At 53.2% G+C, this 20,194-nt stretch overlaps 3 protein-coding genes across 3 annotated transcripts in view; all 3 read left to right on the plus strand.

Annotated features, from left to right (window-relative positions):
• The window catches only part of LOC142559393 (arylsulfatase B-like), a 250,385-nt gene that overhangs the window by 191,542 nt on the left and 38,649 nt on the right, over window positions 1-20,194 (plus strand). The gene's annotated exons all lie outside the window — the stretch shown is intronic.
• Window positions 6,610-7,996, plus strand: LOC142560900 (uncharacterized). Its single transcript, XM_075673316.1, has 2 exons — window positions 6,610-7,324; window positions 7,452-7,996. The coding sequence occupies exons 1-2, from the start codon at window positions 6,778-6,780 to the stop codon at window positions 7,994-7,996; spliced, it is 1,092 nt and encodes a 363-aa protein (XP_075529431.1). The 5' UTR covers window positions 6,610-6,777.
• LOC142560902 (uncharacterized) lies at window positions 11,339-12,276 on the plus strand. Its single transcript, XM_075673318.1, has one exon. The coding sequence runs from the start codon at window positions 11,428-11,430 to the stop codon at window positions 12,274-12,276; it is 849 nt and encodes a 282-aa protein (XP_075529433.1). The 5' UTR covers window positions 11,339-11,427.

Genomic DNA, 20,194 nt, shown 5'->3' on the forward strand with positions numbered 1-20,194 from the left:
AAGGAATATTGTTGTAAAGCGAGGCTCCAGCGCAGGAGGCGGCCATTTTTGGGAGAGATGGTCTGCAGCCATTGGAGAGGGCAGTGATCCGTCTCAATGATAAACCTCGAGCCGGCTAGATAGCATGACAATTTCTGAACGGCCCACACGAGACACGCACACTCTTTCTCGGTGGCGCTATACGCCTGCTCACGACTGGACAGCTTACGACTAGCATACAGGACGGGGTGTTCTACTTCTCCATTTTCCCGTTGGCACAGTACAACGCCCATGCCTCGCTCACTAGCATCGCACTGAACAATGAACCCTTTTGTATAGTCTGGCGATCGTAGCACAGGCTGGCTTGTTAGGGCACTCTTTAGGGCGCTAAAAGCTCTTTCCTTTGTCTCGTCCCAGACGACTGTTTGAGGCTCTGTCTTTCTTAGAGCATCCGTCAGGGGAGCCGCGATATCAGAGTACCTAGGGATGTACCTCTGATAGTAGCCGGCGACACCCAAGAACGACCGAATATCGGTCTTTGTGCGCGGTTGCGGAAAGTCTCGCACAGCGGCCACTTTTATTTCAGAGGGGCGGCGACGACCCTGACCAATCACGTGACCGAGGTAGACAACCTCGGCCTGTGCTAACTGGCACTTAGGAGCCTTGACTGTCAAGCCCGCTTCGCGCAGGCGGGTTAGCACTGCCCGCAAGTGTGCCATATGCTCAGACCAGGATGCGGAGAATATCGCTACGTCGTCTAGATACGGTAAAGCGAATTCTTGCTGTCCCCGCAACACTTTATCCATGAGGCTTGAAAAACAGTATGGCGCGTTCTTCAAACCAAAACTCAACACTTTAGGACGGAATGTTCCCATTGGTGAAATGAACGCCGCATACCTACTAGCCTCTTCTGTAAGTGGAACCTGCCAATAACCCCTGACAAGATCTAGGGTGGAAATAAACTGAGCGCTACTAACTTTCTCAAGGCGCTCCTCGATGTTAGGGATCGGATAAAGTTGATCCTTAGTGATGGAATTAAGCCTGCGGTAGTCGACGCAAGGACGAGGTTCCTTGCCCGGTACCTCAACTAAAATCAAAGGGGAGGTATAATCACTCTCACCTGCCTCAATAACACCGAGCCGTAGCATTTTCTTTACCTCCGCCTCCATAATATCGCTCTGGCGGGGTGACACCCGATACGCCTTGGATCGTACTGGCTCTGGGGAGGTAAGTTCTATATCATGAGTAAGTACCGAAGTCCTACCAGGCCTCTCAGAGAACAGACCTTGAAACTCTTGTAATAGCTGGTGTAGTTCGGTTTTCTGCTCAGGCGACAGCGGTGCTTTACTGATAAGGTCACTAATGACTTGACCGGTGTCTTCCCTGTTCGTCACTGAGCCTAGTCCCGGAAGCTCGACCGGAAGCTCTTCAGGAACGTTTACCATCATGCACACCACTGCTTCCCTTTGTCTATAAGGTTTGAGCAGATTACAGTGGTAAACTTGCTGTGCTTTCCGCTTTCCTGGCAGACTTACCACGTAGTTAACGTCCGACAGTTTCTGAACAATTCGCGCTGGGCCCTCCCACTGCACGTCTAGTTTGTTGTTTAGCGATGTGCGCAATATCATGACCTCATCGCCAACCTCAAAACGACGGGCCCTGGCTGTCCGATCATAATAAACCTTGGCCCTCTGCTGGGCCTTTGTCATTGCTTCACCTGACAACTCATGTGCCCTTCTTAAGCGTTCGAGGAGCTTAAGCACGTACTCCACCACGACTGGGTCGTCGCCCCTACCTTCCCATGATTCTCGAAGCATGCGAAGCGGAGATCGAAGCGAGCGACCGTACACCAGTTCAGCTGGCGAAAACCCCGTAGCCGCATGCGGCGCGGTTCTTAAAGCAAACATCACCCCAGGCAAACACAGCTCCCAGTCAGTTCGATGTTCAAAACACAACGCTCTCAACACGCGCTTCATGACGGAGTGGAGCTTCTCAACGGAATTCGACTGTGGGTGGTACACTGAGCTGTGTAGCAGCTTTACCCCACACCTTTCGAGAAAAGTTGTCGTCAAAGCGCTAGTAAACACTGTGCCCTGATCTGATTGAATTTCTGCAGGAAAACCAACTCGCGCAAATATGGACAGTAGTGCATTAACTATCTCAACTGAGCTGAGTTCTTTAAGCGGCACTGCTTCAGGGAACTTTGTCGCTGGGCAGATCACAGTCAAAATGTGTCTGTACCCCGTGGCTGTTACCGGCAGAGGTCCCACAGTATCAATAACGAGCCGTCTAAAAGGCTCCGTAATGATAGGTACCAATTTCAACGGCGCCCTCGATTTGTCCCCTGGTTTGCCCACCCGCTGACAAGTGTCACATGTCCTCACGAAATAGTCTGCGTCCCGAAAACACCCTGGCCAATAGTACTCTTGCAAGAGACGGTCCTTAGTTTTCTTAACTCCTAGGTGTCCGGACCACGAACCCCCGTGTGACAAGCGCAACAGATCCTGACGATAGCATTGAGGCACGACCAGCTGATCGAACTCCACTCCTCGGCGGTCTAGATACTTCCGGTACAGGACTCCACCCCTTTCCACAAAACGCGCAGTTTTCCTGGCGATACCTTCTTTGACATTGCAGCGCACGTTTTCCAGGCTGCCATCCTTTTTTTGCTCGGCTATCAAAGCCGTCCGGCTGACTTTTAGCAACCTATCAAGTCCGTCTGACGTAGGCGCGATGAGCAAATCAGTAGATAGCTCTTCTAACTTTCCCGAATCGGGATTTTCCTCTCCAGTATCTGGCGCCTTCAACGCTACAGACTCAATTTTATTCAGTTCGGGCGTGCTCTGAATATCAGCTTGCTGCGCCTCTGACCCTTTTTCGTTGTTTGATAACGTCGGCCCCGCAACTACCGCCTTTGCAGCGAGCTCCCGAACCTTCGATCTGGTTAAGGCCTGAACACTAGCTTCACCAAACAAAAGCCCCTTCTCGCGCAGGAGGTGATCGGACCTGTTTGAAAATAGGTACGGGTACTGGGGGGGCAGCATAGATGACACTGCCGCCTCCGTCTCAAGCGCTCCGAAAGGTCCTTCAATAAGCACCTTTGCTACTGGCAGACACACGCTATGAGCTTCCACGGCTTGCTTGATCCACGCGCACTCGCCCGTGAACATATGGGGTTCTACGTAAGATGGGTGAACTACATCCATCGTAGCTGCGGAATCGCGAAGCACTCGGCACTCTTTCCCGTTCACGAGGAGGTCTCGCATGTAAGGCTCGAGAAGCTTCATGTTCTCGTCAGTGCTGCCTATTGAAAAAAACACAACTTTTGGTGTTGTTTCCGGACACTGCGCCGAAAAGTGACCCGGCTTCTGGCACGTATAACACAAGCGCGCTCGCCTCATCTCGAACCGCTTTCTGCGTTTGGCTGCCGCCGTCTCTTTACGTTTGGTCGGACTGCTTTCGCTCGCATCCGCACTACGCGTGTCCCCCTTTAATCTCATGGGTGTGAACTTTGGCCTCTCAAACTTCGAGCCAAATTCACCCTTTTGACCGTCCTTAGCTCCGCGAGCCCGACGCGTCACAAACTCCTCGGCTAGCTCAGCGGCTTTAGCCACCGTACAAACGTCTGGCCTATCCAAGACCCAGTATCGCACGTTCTCCGGTAACCGACTATAAAACTGTTCTAGCCCGAAACACTGCAGAACTTTATCGTGGTCACCAAACGCTTTCTCTTCTTTGAGCCACTCCTGCATGTTCGACATAAGCCTATACGCAAACTCTGTATATGACTCACTTTTGCCTTTCTCATTTTCCCGAAACTTCCGACGGAACGCCTCCGCAGACAGCCGGTACTTTTTTAGCAGACTCGATTTTACTTTGTCGAAATCCTCTGCTTCCTCTCTATCCAAGCGAGCGACTACGTCGGCCGCCTCGCCGGGTAACAAAGTGAGCAAGCGCTGTGGCCACGTTTCCCGAGAGAACCCCTGCTTCTCGCACGTTCGCTCAAAGTTAACCAGGAACAAACCAATGTCCTCTCCAAGCTTAAACGGCCGCATCAGGTCAGTCATTTTGAACAATACTCGTTCTCCTGCACCGTGTGCCTGACTTCCATTACGAGCGCGTTCCATCTCTACCTCGAGACGCTTCATTTCCAAAGCGTGTTCGCGCTCTTCTTTTTCTTTCTGTTCTTTAAGTTCACGCTCTTCTTTTTCTTTCTGTTCTTTAAGTTCGCGCTCCTGTCTTTTTGACCTCTCCTCAATAGTCTCAAGGCATTCCGACAGCTCGTCATCCTCAGCCTCTAACTCAAGAATAGCCTTTAGCAGTTCAGGTTTTCTGAGTTTGTCTGAGACATCCAGACCCAACTCTCTTGCAAGCTCCAACAATTTCGGTTTGCGCAACGACTTCAAATCCATGGCTGCTCTGAATGCTGCTTTCTCTACTGCTTACTATTGTCTTGCCGCAAACTAACCCGGCAGCAACGACAACCACAATTACCAGCTCTGTTTCTGACACTAACAAAAGCCTGGCAAAGCTCAGAAGAAGAAAGTCCCGCACTCACCAAACCTCGCAGGCAGGAATTCCGCGCAGTCGTTCCGCTGCAGGCAACCAGTCGTCACACAGGGCTCGTTGCACTGCTCCCGGATCGTCGTTGAGCTGCTCAGCATACCGTCAACTGCATCTCTTCGCTGCTGGCCTCCGTTGTCGCGATCTCACCGCTGGCAGACAGTTGTTTGAAGTCGGAGGCGATCTCACCGCTGCCAACCAGATGTTTGAAGTCGGAGGCGATCCCACCGCTGCCACCAGATGTTTGGATCTGACTGCTGGTACGATCTGTTGGGAACTCGGCGCTGACGCCCGTGGTTGTACCTGGGTCGCAAGCCCCAAGGGTAGCGTTGGCCTGGCGGCCTGGGGTACAACTGGAAGCATCCGAAGGTCCCGGCAAAGCATGAGTCGACTGGTAACAACGAAACAACTTGTTTATTTTAACATCGCAAAGAGTTGGTGGTCAGGTTTGACCGAAGTAGAGAGACGGGAGAGCACTTCACTCAACAGAAGAAATCGGAGCCCTCCCTTTGGCGTCCGGGGGCAGCTGTTTTTATACTCTCGCAGTTGAGGGCAAGAAGGAACCCCTCAAAAGACGAGCACGTGAATGTACAATGGGCTAATGGTGACGCACACTGTCGTAGCGATGCCGTAGCACCATGTCGAGCACGATCTCGTAGCACCCTGTCGAGCACGATCTCGTAGCACCCTGTTGAAGCGCTGCCGGTCGGGCACAATGACTGTAATGAGAGGATGGTCCCTGCTTTGGCATCGCCTGTTTCGGGCACAATGACTGGAATGCGAGGGTGATCCTTTGCGGTCGCATCGCCGCAGTCGCGCCTGGAAACACCTGGCGATGAGTGTTGCGGCGACGACGATCGGGCCAAAATGTCTGCCGCCCTGCCGCAGTCGCGCCGGCAAAACCACGTGTCGCAGGCGAAACGCAACACTTCACGGATCCCAATACTTTTCATCAATTGACCTCCGCTCCGGTTATTGGCAGATTAGCGTCGATGAGATGGACCGCGAGAAAACCGCCTTCGTCACACCGGACGATCTGTACCAATTTAAAGTTACGCCCTTTGGATTATGCAATGCGCCAGCTACATTCGAGCGCATGATGGACTCTCTCTTGCGCGGCTTGAAGTGGTCTACATGCCTCTGTTACCTCGACGATGTGATTGTGTTTTCGCCGAACTTTGAGAGCCATCTGCGGCGCCTCACAACCATACTCTCCGTATTTCGCAGAGCTGGCCTTCAGCTAAACTCCTCCAAGTGCCATTTCGGTCGCCGTGAAATTAACATGCTCGGCCATCTCGTAAACGCCGCCGGAATCCAACCCAATCCACAGAAAGTTCACGCCGTGCGAAATTTTCCTGTACCTTGTTCAGCAAACGATGTCCGCAGTTTTCTGGACTTATGCTCTTATTTCCGGCGATTTGTGAAAAATTTTGCCTACATCGCTCACCCTATCACTGACCTTCTTAAGAAAGACGTCTCTTTCTCTTGGGGACCACTGCAGGAGAAAGCGTTCTCTACCCTGATTGAGCGGCTTACAAATTCCCCAATTCTGTCGCACTTTGACCCTTCTGCGCCCACTGAAGTACGAACTGTCGCGAGTGGTCATGGCATCGGCGCTGTCCTCGCTCAGCGTCAACAGGGCCAAGATCGTGTCATCGCTTACGCTAGCCGCCTTCTTTTCACGCCCGAGCGAAATTATTCCATTACTGAGAGAGAATGTCTCGCGCTCGTATGGGCGGTCGCGAAATTTCGGCCGTACCTTTTCGGTCGGAGCTTCTGCGTCATAACAGATCATCACGCCCTCTGCTGGCTCTCCTCTTTGAAGGACTCAACTGGACGACTTGCACGTTGGGCCTTGCGTCTACAAGGATATACATTTTCTATTATGTATAAGTCAGGGCGCCTGCATAAAGATGCAGACTGCCTGTCCCGCAATCCCGTGGATCAACCGGACGATACCGATGCAGACTAGAACATCAATGTTCTATCCCTCTCCGGCTTCCTCCATATTGGCGACGTCTGGAGTCTGGAGTCCCGGCTCAATCCTCTGCACCCTACAAGACCAACGTCAATTGACGAAGCAAACCGTCTGGACCACGTGGATACTAATGTTCACCAGGTGGGACCACTTTTGAAGATTTTAAAACCGAATTACACCCGCCTGCGAGGACGACGCCGTTAGGCCAAACGGCGACGCCGACGCCCGGCGGCGTGGAACCGGCTTCCCGAGGTAAAATGACGGCTCCCGCGTCATTCCTGAGTGGTTACGATCCCGACGCCATGGCCTGGATGACGGTTTCAACATCAGAAGATCAAAACTCCGCTCCTATTCCGACATTTCGGCACCAATCTCTCAATGAAGCGGTCGCGCGTCGCTCGCTCGTTCAAGCCAAGACGGCGGCATCCACCGCCGTCCCGGCCTCCGGCACACCGGCCGCCAAGACGCAGCCTCCTGCCTCGCGCGCTGCGGGAAGCAAACGCAAGACCCTTACCAACTGGAAGCCTCGCCCATTTACAAAACCGGGCCCTGACGACTTCGTGGTCGTGCTCAAGCCACGCGAACATGTGTCGCTGCACCAAACCTTTTCGGAGAACCGCTACGGTGCCGCCATTACGGCCTACCTCGGGCCTGAGGTGGCAAGGTCTGTTGCGGTTCTGCCGTCCCGTGAACAAAACCTGATATTGATCCACACCATGAACCCGGCGGCGGCAGATCAGCTCCTCGCGGACTTCTCAATCAACACCGAGCGTGGGGCGATTCCGCTCTACGGATACCTTAGACTCGCTCCTTGCTGTCTGCTGCCTTTTGGACCCTCTGGTTATTAGGACCAGTCAAGTTGCTTTTGTAGCAACTTTTTTCCTAATGCCTTGGCACTTTGTACCACTTGTTTTTATGAATAAAGGTATATAAGACGGAGGCGATGTCTGCCACGGCGTCATCGTCGTCAGCAACTCTGACACCACCGAATTCCTTCGGCAGCAGGTGCAATGGAGAGCAGGCACCATCGCCGAGGTGAGGAAATTCGGCTCCTCTAACAAAGCACGGGTGACCTTCGCCGGCAGGGAGAAGCCGCATTTTGTGCACTATAAGAACGTGCTCATCCCAGTGCAAACCTACTACCGGACAATCCCGGCCTGCGGCCTGTGTGGGGCTGTCGGCCACCGAGCGGATGCTTGTCCCAACATGCAGCAGGACACATGCGGACTCTGCGGGCAACAAGCCCCGCTTGTGGAGAGGGTGAGGGCCCCTCACGAGTGTGTTCCGCGGTGCTCTGTTTGTGGCGGTGGACACGCCACAAACTCGCGGGAGTGTGCGGCAAAATTCCGCACACACAAGATGGCCGCCCCAAAGGGCGGGACAAAGAGGAAAATGGCGGCCAAGAAGAAGAGCCGCCATCTTGGCCTCCCCGGTGAGTCACCGAGCCGGGACAACAGCAACACCAGCAACACCTAGAAGCCGGCGCCACATACTGGAGGAGCCGGCAAGCGACCACCGACGCAGCAGCCACCACACGGCGGCAGCTGTCGACGTCGCGACCACGCGGCGAGGCCAGGGCCTGGACCAACGCCGTGAAACACGGAACACAGGTGAGCGGTACGGGCAGGGTGGCCTCCTCCTCCCCCCCTACCTCCTCCCCCCCTGCGGCACGCAGTGTCGAGCAAGTCAAGATAGCAGCTCTCGAGGGCCAAATTGAGACGCTGCTCAACAATATTTCGCTCCTGGAATCGCAGTCAAAACAGCCTGCCACTCCCCCCTCTACCCCCCCAACCGAGGCTATGGAGAGTGAGCCCGCGGCACCAAAGGCAACACTGAGCGCGGCAGCTGCCCTTGAGGCCCGTCTAGAGGCGCGCATGCACGCCCGTTTCAATACCCTAGAAAGTCAAATTTCCGCGGCAATCACCTCCGCCATCGCGAAAATAACTGAAAACATACCGACAATCGTCGCACAACAGATCGCGCAATCCTCGCGTGGCGTCCGACGAACCGGCGGTCTTATCAAAGACGTGTCAGGCCGCTGTCCGAAAACGTCGCGCCGCACCATTGAAACTGAAGTAGAAGACTGACAGCTGCTCGCTCTCCGGAATGGAGGATGCTCCCCTCCCCGCGAGTGCTGGCTCCGGAGCAGCGTCCCTGCAATCGGCCTTTCCTTTCAATGACCATAGCGGACAGCCCTCAAATTAGGCGCTCTCCCCGTACCAATTCGGCCACCCTCATCCAAATTACTCAATGGAACTGCCGGGGATTCCGCTCCCGCGCCAAGCGGGCGGACCTCCGGCTTTTCCTGTCAACATTCGCTTCACTCCCCTCGGTGGTTGCCCTCCAGGAGCCAGGGAGTGGCGCCATCCTTACAAATTATACCACGTTCCAGCTGGAGCCCTCTTCCTGTATCTGCGTGCACAAAAATTATACAGCCAACCAGGTTGATTTGGAACTCAATACTGATTATTCCTATGTGATGGTCACCCTTCTACCACTTAAGAAACAAAACACACCATTACATATGCTCAACATCTTTTGTTCTCCCAAGCTCAAAAATGTAACTTTCGCAGCCTTCTTCAGTGGCGCCCTGAAGGCTGCGGGCAGGGACCCTCTGGTAATCGTGGGCGATTTCAACGCTCACAGCACACTCTGGGGTACGTGCGTGAAGAGAAGCGCGGGCGCAAGCTGACGGAACTTGCGTCCACGCTGGGCCTGACTCTTCCCACTGACCCTGCGCATCCAACGCGGGTGGGTAACTCCGTGACTCGGGACACGTGTCCGGACCTTATCTTCACCAAAAACATTAGACACGCAGAATGGGCCAACACCGAGGAAACCCTCGAAAGTGACCACTGCATACTAAACACAACCGTCAGAAGCAAACCATTGGCAAGATCCCACGCCCAAGCCCCCCTACCCGACTGGACCAAGTTCCGGCAAAACTACACTAATTCGGCCCCTATCCACGAACAAGGTTACCACGCGTGGTCACAAGAATTGGTTGCACAGCTTCGTTCGACGGAAACTCAAGTTCAACTATCGGAAGCCACGCCGGAGGTGGACAACCACCTCCTGCACCTATGGGAGGCGCGGCACAGCCTCGTCCGCAGGTGGCGCCGCCAAAAACACAATCGGAAGCTCAAAATTCGCATCTCCGAGCTCTCCCAACGAGCGGCAGAGTACGCGGCCCAGCTCGCCGACTCGAATTGGGTGGACCGATGCAACACGGCCGCTAGACAAATGTCTAGCCGGAGCACCTGGCGTCTCTTTCGCGCCTTGATCGATCCGACTCAAACCAGAGCCGAGACACAAAAACATCGCCAACGGACTATCCATAGCTTCGACGGAGACATCTCAAAATTAGCATGCAAGCTACGGGATCAATACCTCTGTATACAACAGGACCCCCGAGGGCCAGCGTACTCGTATGCAAGTTCCGAGAACGCGGAGCTGGACCAACCGTTCCAGCTCCATGACCTGAAGGCGGCCCTCACTAAAATGAAGCGAGGAATGGCGCCGGGAAGAGACAAAATAACAGTGAAATTATTTGACAACCTTCCTGATCCGGCCTACGAGGCGCTCCTCGCATACATAAATTCAATCTGGCTCCATGAGGCACCTCTCCCAATCGAATGGAAGACCGCCCTGGTCACTTAATTTCATTCCGAAAGTCGGCAAAGCCATAACCACGGACAACCTCCGCCCCATCTCCCTCACGTCTTGTGTGGGAAAGCTGATGGAGACTATGGTGCGAGATAGGCTGTCCGAGTTTCTGGAAAACCAAAGCGTTTTCGCAGACACCATGTTCGGATTCCGCCCGCACCGGCCCGCGCAAGATGTTCTGCTTCAACTAGACCGCGAAATTCTAAATCCCGTCGAATACCCCCTCAATGACAAGGCACTACTCGCCCTCGATTTGAAGGGGGCTTTCGACAATGTCACACACGACATAATTCTGACGCACCTCTCCCAAACCAACTGTGGACACAACACGTTTCAATACGTTAAGCGATTTCTCGCCGACTGGCAATCGTACATACGGATACAAGATGAAGAACACGGCCCCTACCAATTAGGCACCAGAGGTACCCCGCAGGGTGCGGTCCTCGCACGCCTACTATTCAATTTGGCAATGCTGAAACTCCCGGCTAAGCTGGGGAATGTAGAAGGCATACAGCACGCGCTGTATGCCGACGGCATCACCATCTGGGCTAAACACGGATCAGTAGGAGACATTGCAGCCAACCTGCAGCAAGCGGCGGAGATCGTGGATGCTTACGCCCGCCGCTGCGGCCTTCACTGCTCCCCGGCCAAATCCCAATTTGTGCACATTCGCCCCTCGCCGAAGTGCACTACCAAAATCGAACCGTCCCTCCCAAATGGACCCATCACAGAACACGATGAGATCAGAGTACTGGGTCTCTTTATTCATAAACACCGCCGAGTCGACACAACACTGGCCAAACTATGCAAGGTGGGGGACCAGGTGGGCCGCCATGGTTCGCCGGATTTCCAATAAACACGGGGGGTTACGGTGCAAAGACGCCTTGCGGCTGGCGCACGCATTCGTAACCAGTCGAGTGTTGTACTCGACTCCTTACCTCCACCTTCGCAGGTTTGACGAGAACGCCCTCGAGGTGATTCTCCGCAAAATTTACAAGCGTGCTCTCGACCTCCCGGTCAACACATCCAATCAGCGCCTTCTCGGCCTGGGAATGCTCAACACCTTCGCGGAACTGCGAGAAGCACACTTGACGAACCACTACACAAGACTCTCAAAGACGCCGTCGGGTCGTCGCCTTCTTGCCCGACTTCACATCCAATATCCAACACTGACGGAAGAGCGCGTGCGCATCCCAGAAATCTGGAGATACGCCCTGCACGTGCACCCTCTTCCGGCCAACATGACAAGAGACGACGATAGTGGCCGGCGCGAGGCGCCGGCCGAAGGATTGGCACGTCATTATGGGAACAAGCACGGAGTATTCTACGTGGACGCCTCCGGCCCGCACCATGGGGGTTGGTATACGGCCGCAGTCGTCCACCATAACACCGCGGTGAACGGCCTTACGTTCAAAGCACAAGACATAGCACATGCGGAAGAGGTGGCCATCGCGATCGCCGCCGCAGATCAGGACTCGCGGGTCATTATTAGCGACTCGCGAGGGGCCTGCAAAAACATCGAAAGGGGCTTTATTCCCTATTTGGCGTACCTCTTGCTTCAAGGCAGCAATTATATCGGAGTCCCCGCGTCCCGCACGATAGTATGGACTCCCGCGCACGAGGGTCTCGAGAGCAACGAAGCGGCTGACGCCGCTGCCCGCGCGCTCACTCTCCGGGCATTGCACTCGCCTCCCTTCGCTGCGGGCTCCGACCCCAATCCGGCATTTACCTTTAAGGAAATCACCCAACACTACCAGTACGGCCATGCAATCTTTCCTAAGCCCTGTAAGGGCCTCACGAAGGCGGAGAAGCGTTTACTCCTTCGCCTCTATACTGAAACACTGTTGTGCCCGGCAGTCCAAAAACATTTCGAACCCGCGTGCACAGGGAAGTGCCCGCACTGTGAGGAAAAATCTTCGGACATTTTCCACATGGTGTGGGCATGCCAATCAACCCCGCACCTTCCCCCTATACCCAACCCTACCCGGGAGGACTGGGAGGCGGCCCTGCTCGGCTGCTCCAACCTGGCAAGCCAGAAGGCCCTGGTCGGCCGTGCCCGAGCCGCGGCTACAGCCAATGGGCTCCTGTAATGAGGAGCCCACCTAGTCATTATAAGGAACGGCCCCTTAAGGACTGTTCCACCCACTCCCTGTAAATACTTCGACCAATAAAGTTTTTTCAGTGTCAGTCAGTTCGTCCTGACGGTCCGGAGCTCCTCCTGGTCGTTCCCAAGCACCTTCAACTAGCCGTGCTCCAGCAACTTCACGACGCTCCTACTGCTGGACATCTGGGCATCACTCGTACATACGACCGCCTGCGGCGACACTTCTTCTGGCCCGGCATTTATCGCTCTGTGCGCCGTTATGTCGCTTCTTGCGACCTGTGTCAGCGCCGGAATACGCCTGCTATGTCTCCCGCTGGTTTGCTGCAACCAATTGATATCCCTACAGAGCCCTTCCGTGTGGGCCTAGACCTCCTTGGCCCCTTTCAAATTTCCATCAAAGGAAACAAATGGATTGCTGTAGCAACCGATTATGCCACGAGATATGCCACCGCACGAGCACTTCCAACCAGCTGCGCTACAGATGTCGCCGACTTCTTACTATACGACGTCATCCTGCACCACGGCGCCCCTCACCAGTTGCTGACGAATCGCGGCCGCTACTTTCTATCGAAGGTCGTCGATGATCTGCTCCGCTCCTGTTCTACAGAACACCAGATTGCTACCGCGTGCCAACCCCAAACGAACGGCCTCACCGAGCGACTCAACCGCACGCTAACTGAAATGCTGGCCATGTACGTTTCCGACGATCACCGCGACTGGGACGTCGCTTTACCATACATCACTTTCGCATACAACTCGTCCCGTCACGACACTGCCGGATTTTCACCATTTTACCTGTTGTATGACCGCGACCCCACCTTGCCCTTTGACACGCTGCTACCTTCCGCAGTACAATCACCCAGCACTGATTACGCTCGCGGTGCTATTGACTTAGCCGCCCAGGCCCGAGAAGTCGCCCGTCATCGCCTCACAGTCTCGCAAGCTTCTCAAAAGCGACGCTACGACCTTCAGCACCAAGACTCCCATTTCCCCCTGGTTCCCTTGTCCTTCTCTGGACGCCTTCACGTCGCGTCGGCTTGTCGAAAAAACTACTTTCCCGTTATTCTGGTCCGTACCAAATCTTACGCCAACTGTCCCATGTGACATACGAGATCACCCCAGTTCGCCTCAGCCTTCAGTGCCTCCCAACGTCACCAGCGATGTTGTTCACGTCGCCAGGCTGAAGTCCTATGTCCCCCCATTAAGTGAGGCTCTATAACTTGTACCGGGACGGAGCTACTCCGCCGGGAGGGTGATGTTACGGTGAAGGAAGAAGTTGGATTGGACTAGAGGAAGACGAAGTCTGTAGCTGCCTGAACGCCATTAACTTTAGTTGTAAATATACACTATTTTACACTCGTGGGCCTGCTCTCTTCCTGCAACAATATTGTTACGCGAAGGAGGAGTCAGTAAGACGAGCAACTATTTACAGGTTATATTTAGAACAGTGGTTGCAGCGCTGACCGGGTAGATTCACAGCGCGAGCCCAGTTCGTTCTTCCTCCTCTTTTCTCGAGTGATGGCGCCCACGCGCCTCATTAAAACAATCAAATACCACACGCGTATAGCAATATCAGAAGAGTATCCGGAAACTGAAGCGTCCCATGGCCCATTACTTTCCGCAAAAGAAGTAACGAAATCGAACTTTTACCACGCAGAAATTCGCTGTGCCGCAACAATGTTTCTTTTTCTTCTGTGGGGCCGGAGTACCTAAATAAAAAAAAACGCGAAGGAAAGCACGTTCGCCGCAATTGAATGCCTACTTTGGGCACCTAATGGGGCCACCGAAGGAATATTGAATAAAATGCGAGACGCTTGCTTTACACAGAACCATACGCATACTGCTCAGTATCCTACACCGGCGAGACAAGGCTTCACGGAGAGGCTGCGCTCAAGCGAACGCATTGCACTCCGTCGAGTCGCCACAGTGATGGCGGCGAGCGACCATTGTTTCTTTCACTCATCTGCTATCCAGAAAGCGCCGAAAACTTTGCCAGGCGAAAATCCACTCGGCCAGACAAAACCGAACGCACACCGAAGGCGCCGCGCGGTGGTTGGGGCAATACAAGAAAAACGCATGCGCTCTGACTGGATCTGGCAGTCAGTGGGTAGTGAGAACAAGAAAATTGGAGAGGCTCAATGTGTCCTCACGAATAAAAGTGAAAGTAGAAAAATAACTAAAACCGTAGTTACTTTTGCTGGCTTTAGTGTCGACATGGATGCTTTGGCGCAGGTGAAATGTTGATTTTCTTTTCTGTGACATTACGGAACAAATGAACCACCACAGCACTTCGTCTTCGGACCTCGCTGCGTGTTTTGTCAACTTGTCTGGTAGTGTGTTGATTTGGCTTGTCTCATTGTAAGGCCCGATGCACGACTTTAGAAAAGTTCATGCACCTTTGGCGTCAAATCTTTGTAAGAGCATTAAACCGACAAAGTTGCGCAATTGAAAATCTACAACACGACTTTGAAAACGTCAAGGCATCTTTCGCATCAAAAGTTATGAGAACCTTACACCCATAAAGTTTCGAAATTTAAATCCATGCGTTCCGTAAATAGTAAATAAGTAAGTAAGTAAGTGGTCCTGATCCCTTTTGACTCGTGGTAGGTGTTTGTCAACGCCACAGGAGATGTTGAAAGTATAAAAAGGAAAGAAAGTAAGGAGAGAAAGAACGTAAGACACAGTTTTGTCACAGTCACAGTCTGTGAGTCCGTCTGGTTGGTCCTGTTCGTTTATTCTAGGCTCCAGTCGCCTCGGATTTCACCAAAGCCACGACAATCCAATCCGCCAGCCATGTCGGTTCAAGTCAGTGCGTCCCAGCTGCGTCGCAGCCTGGTCGGCCGTCTCTGTCGTAGGAGCTCGTGTAGCTGAGATGGTCGGAATCAGCGGCCACTCGCTGTGATTGGGCGGCTCTAGCTTGGCGATGTCTGTCTGGGGGTTTCCTTCACATATTCGGCTCGCCTGCCCAGTCGTTCCCACTGTTCTAGCCGGATCTTCGTAGTCTCGGCGCGTGCAGTTCGGTCCTCCTCGGTGAGACCAGTCAGCGCCAGACTCTCAGCCAGGGAGCACGATCGGGGATCTGCGGGAAGTCTCGGACATTGTTGTAGCACGTGGAGAACGGTTTCTTCTGGTGCACCGCACAAGCGGCACGTCGGATCCACGCCGAATAGTTCGTGGCGGCGTTGGTTTGTGAGGAGAGCGCCAGTGCGGGCTTGAAACAGCAGGGCGCTGCGTCTACATCCGCGGTAATCTGATGATGGGCACGGTTCTGGCGCTGCGGTGTCGCCTTCAAGGCTGACCACGTGACACCCTGACGTCACGACAGAGGAGAAACGGGGCTCCAACTTGCGCCGTCGCTCGCGGCGTCGCGGCGGTATATAAGCAGCTGCGCTTGTTTCTAGGTGGCTTTGGCTCAACTCTTGCAAGATGGGCTGGGTGGGAATCGAACCAGGGTCTCCGGAGTGTGAGACGGAGACGCTACTACTGAGCCACGAGTACGATGCTTCAAAGCGGTACAAAAGCGCCTCTAGTGAATGCGGTGTTGCCTTAGAAACGAGCTGTTTCTAAGGCTCAGGCGTGCGTCGCTTGCTCAGGCGCACATTTCGTTGCCGCGCCGAACGCTGCGTTGCTCGACGCTCACCGCGTCCAATGCGGGGCGCGTAGTCGCTGCGCCGTAGCCCCTTGGCGGGTCGACGGGAACGCTGTCGCGTTCCACTCTTGAAGGCGAAGCAGAGTAACGCATGAGTTGTTTCTTCGTCTAGCCGAACCAAATATAGCCAAGCAACAGCAGTTCACCAGGCTAAACAGTGGTTCAACAACTAAAATAAAGGCTAGTATGCTTCGCATCCTGGGCTTAACCTTAGCTAAACCACAGCCATTTTTTCTCTTTCTATTATCCCCTCTTTCTTTTTGGCCTGGAATGCGCTGCGTGTAGTAGAGTGTTAACCGTTGCCGTTACTGCTTGCCGCCAACTGCGCAGGCTGTTTGCTGCGCATCTGCATTTGGGGACAAGCGGTAAGGGAACGGTAGAATGGTAACGCTGTGTTAAATATGGTCCCCTAACAATCACGTTTGTTTTGTCACGGACACTGTCGTATCACAAAAGTGCATAAGGTAAAGGGTACAGGGTATGCAAGCCGTAGTAGAAAGTAGCGGTCAAGAAGGATTTCTCGAGGTACTGTGGTGCAAGGTATTCCAGGTGATCTTTCTGTCCCCGTTTTCTTTTTTCTTTATTTTTCACCATTGCGCCTGAGTACATCGAACACGGACCATGCACCAACTCGTCCAACGCAGTACTCAGTAACGGCAAAGATGAGTACTGAAGGAATGGATGGAATGAGCTAGTGGTCTTTATTATTTTATTTGCAGTATAAGCTGTCGGCCACACCTGTATATGCCAAGGTGCCTGGTATCCGCCGGGGAAGAAGAAAACGGAGTGTTAATCCAGTACGAAACACAAAAACGACCTCAATGAAGCACAACAATCAACTATGCCTAAACCACTTTTCACGAGAGAGTAAACAGAATGCTGAGAGACCTCGACGACACGTCGATTGTCTTTCTGACCGACAAGATAAACGAGTCCTGGAAGAGCGGCATTGTACCTGCAGAATGGAAGGCGGCCTGCACGGTGCTTATTCCCAAGCCCGGAAAGGCCCCGAACATCGAAAACTTGAGGCCGATTTCTCTGACCTCCTGCGTCGGCAAGGTCATGAAGCGCGTAGTCCTCAACAGGCTTAACGGGTACCTCGAAGACAACGAGGTTTACACGTACAACATGATCGGATTCCGTGCTGGACTCTCAACGCAGGATGCCATGAAACTAATCAAGCATCAGATTGTGGATGGCCCTTCCAGAGACGTCAAGGCTCTGCTCAGTCTGGACCTCGAGAAGGCTTTCGACAACGTGTTCCACACCTTCATCGTCAAGACCATTTCAGACCTGGGTCTCGGTTCCAGATTCTACAGCTACGTCAGCTCCTTTCTAACTGACAGGAAGGCCAAGCTTCGCATTGGAGACTTCCGCTCCGAAGATGTGCCCCTCGGAGGGCGGGGCACTCCTCAGGGCGCCGTCATCTCCCCAACACTGTTTAACATCTGTATGATTGGTCTTTCCGAGAGGTTGGCGCGCGTCGAGGACGTCAAGCACACCATCTACGCCGATGACATCACCATATGGTGCTCCCGTGGCTGCGAGGGCAGAGTAGAAGAAGTCATGCAGGAGGCGATCGACGTGATCGAGGAGTATCTCCGCCCCACCGGACTTCGATGCTACCCCGCCAAGTCGGAGCTCTTACTTTACAGAAAAGAGAATAATAATAATAATAATAATAATAATAATAATAATAATAATAATAATAATAATAATAATCTTTATTAAATCCAGTCATGTCATGGTTACAGATCCAGCCCGCATAAGCAACATTGCTTGTGTGCGAGGCTGGGCAGTCAGCTGGTAGTACTGATATGTGTACAAATAAATAAATAAATAAAAAATATAGGAAAAATGATATTGCAAAAATGAACAAAATATATTATTTGAACACAAGATATTATTGTATCAACAGGAAAAAAACACATTGACATTAAAAATGACTTCACAATCAGGTTCGCATGCTTCAAATTTCGAAGAAAACTTCAAGGAATATGGGCATTACGTATCACCCATGACCTTAAATGTGATTTTATTTGTTTAAATGTTCCCTCGATATCATTCTCATTCAATTTATTGAAATTGGCCGGCACGTAGAAAGCACGAGTCCTCTTGCCGTATTTTTGTGCACACGAGGTACCACATATTTTTCTGTCTGACCTAAGCTGCGAGATTTCACGTTCAACTTTTCGAATTTAGTAGAAAAATAACTCTTACACATGGCGTGGAAGGGAGGCAGACCCAAAGATTGGAAGCCAGTCTCCGAAAGCAGCATCAGACTTCGCAATTGTGACGGGGGGATGATACCCAGGGTCGACGTTATTCGGGTCCTGGGCATGTCTGTCGAATTCAACGGCGGGAACGGAACTCTGCTCTCCGCAAGATCATCGCAAAGACGGACAACGCTTTCCGCCTCGTTCGCAGAATCGCAAACCGGCATCGAGGAATGAAGGAAAACAATCTTCTCAGGCTGATCAATGCCTTCGTACTCGGCCACTTCACGTACACGATTTCTATGCACAACTGGCTCAAAGCGGAGCGAGACAAGCTCAACGTTCTTATCCGCAAAATAGTCAAGAGAGCTCTTGGGCTACCCATCATGACCCATACCGAGGATCTCTTGAAGCTGGGGGTACATAACACCGCCAAGGAGATTGCCGAATCCCAAGAACGCGCGCAACTCAGTCGCCTGACCACCACAGCGGCAGGTAAACGCATCCCCGAAGAGCTGGGTTACCACCCTGCGGAATTCCCGATTGTCAGTACCCCGATCCCTAGGTGCATTCGAGACAAGTTCGTAGTGGCCCCTGTGCCCCGAAACGTCCATCCCGTCCTCAACGAGGGCAGACGTAAAGCCAGAGCAGCAGCCATCCTCAAACAGATCAAGCAACACAACATTAGAGCAAGTTTCGTCGACGCCGCGGAGTACAGTGACGGGAAGACCTTTGCCGTCGTTGTGGTCGACTCGAGCGGAAAGATTTCCAATAGCGCCTCGATTCGCACTTCACACCCCGGAGTCGCCGAGCAAGTCGCCGTCGCCCTCGCCCTGCTAGACGGTCGTGGGTCCGAAATCTATAGTGATTCGAAAACGGCAGTTAGGGCTTTTCAGAAGGGTTGCATCGCCAAGGAAGCTGTTCGTCTTCTTAGCGGCTCGAGTCCACATGCTCTCACAAACCATTCAACTGGTTTCCCGCTCACGTAGGATCGGTCGAGGGTGCTCCTACGAACCTCAATGAGTCTGCCCACGAGGTTGCGCGTGACCTCACCGACCGCGCTTCCTCTATAAGGAGCACTGACTCCCCTCCTCTCTACAGTCACAGGGACGCTCCCGCTACTCAGAACGAGATTACTAAATATTTATACATGTTCAGAAGGGTCTTTCCACCCCCTCACCCCAAGTTGAATAGGGCGCAGGCCGTTTCGCTTAGGCTTCTACAGACCAGCACATATCCGTGTCTGTCCGCTCTTCACGAGGCTTACCCCGACGTGAGTCACGACGACGCCTGCCCGTCCTGCGGCCAGACCTCCACTCTACCTCACATGCTCTGGGAGTGCGGGTCGACATACCCCAAGTTCATCAAGGAGGAGTGGGACTCGCTTCTGCGTAGCCCCGCTCTATAAAAGCAAATCCTGGCCGTCCGGCGTGCCCGCGACCGGGCCGGTGGGCTAGACCTGCCGGTCCCGACGTGGGACTAGCCGCGTGCGCGACGAGTTCACGTCCTCGCCGGACCTCCAATAAAGTTTATTCACTCACTCACTAATTCACTCACTCACTCACTCACTCACTCACTCACTCACTCACTCACTCACTCACTCACTCACTCACTCACTCAGTAATCATGGGAACAAAACGCGAAAAAAAATGAATCCGTGCACAACTTTATTGCATCGAGAACAGGAATAAATAAGGGCTAACCATGCTGAGTGTAAATGTCAGTAATGATATTCACAATTACGGCATAGCAAAGTGTTTGGATCGCACCGCTGGTACGATCTGTTGGGAACTCGGCGCTGACGCCCGTGGTTGTACCTGGGTCGCAAGCCCCAAGGGTAGCGTTGGCCTGGCGGCCTGGGGTACAACTGGAAGCATCCGAAGGTCCCGGCAAAGCATGAGTCGACTGGTAACAACGAAACAACTTGTTTATTTTAACATCGCAAAGAGTTGGCGGTCAGGTTTGACCGAAGTAGAGAGACGGGAGAGCACTTCATTCAACAGAAGAAATCGGAGCCCTCCTTTTGGCGTCCGGGGGCA

Source organism: Dermacentor variabilis, chromosome 10 (assembly GCF_050947875.1).
Source record: "Dermacentor variabilis isolate Ectoservices chromosome 10, ASM5094787v1, whole genome shotgun sequence".
NCBI lineage: Eukaryota > Metazoa > Arthropoda > Arachnida > Ixodida > Ixodidae > Dermacentor > Dermacentor variabilis.

Coding starts and splice junctions, on each gene's coding strand:
- LOC142560900 (XM_075673316.1), top strand. CDS start 6,778: ATGACGGCTCCCGCGTCATTCCTGAGTGGTTACGATCCCGACGCCATG. Junction 7,325..7,451: donor GCTCTACGGATACCTTAGAC/TCGCTCCTTGCT, acceptor ATAAAGGTATAT/AAGACGGAGGCGATGTCTGC.
- LOC142560902 (XM_075673318.1), top strand. CDS start 11,428: ATGACAAGAGACGACGATAGTGGCCGGCGCGAGGCGCCGGCCGAAGGA.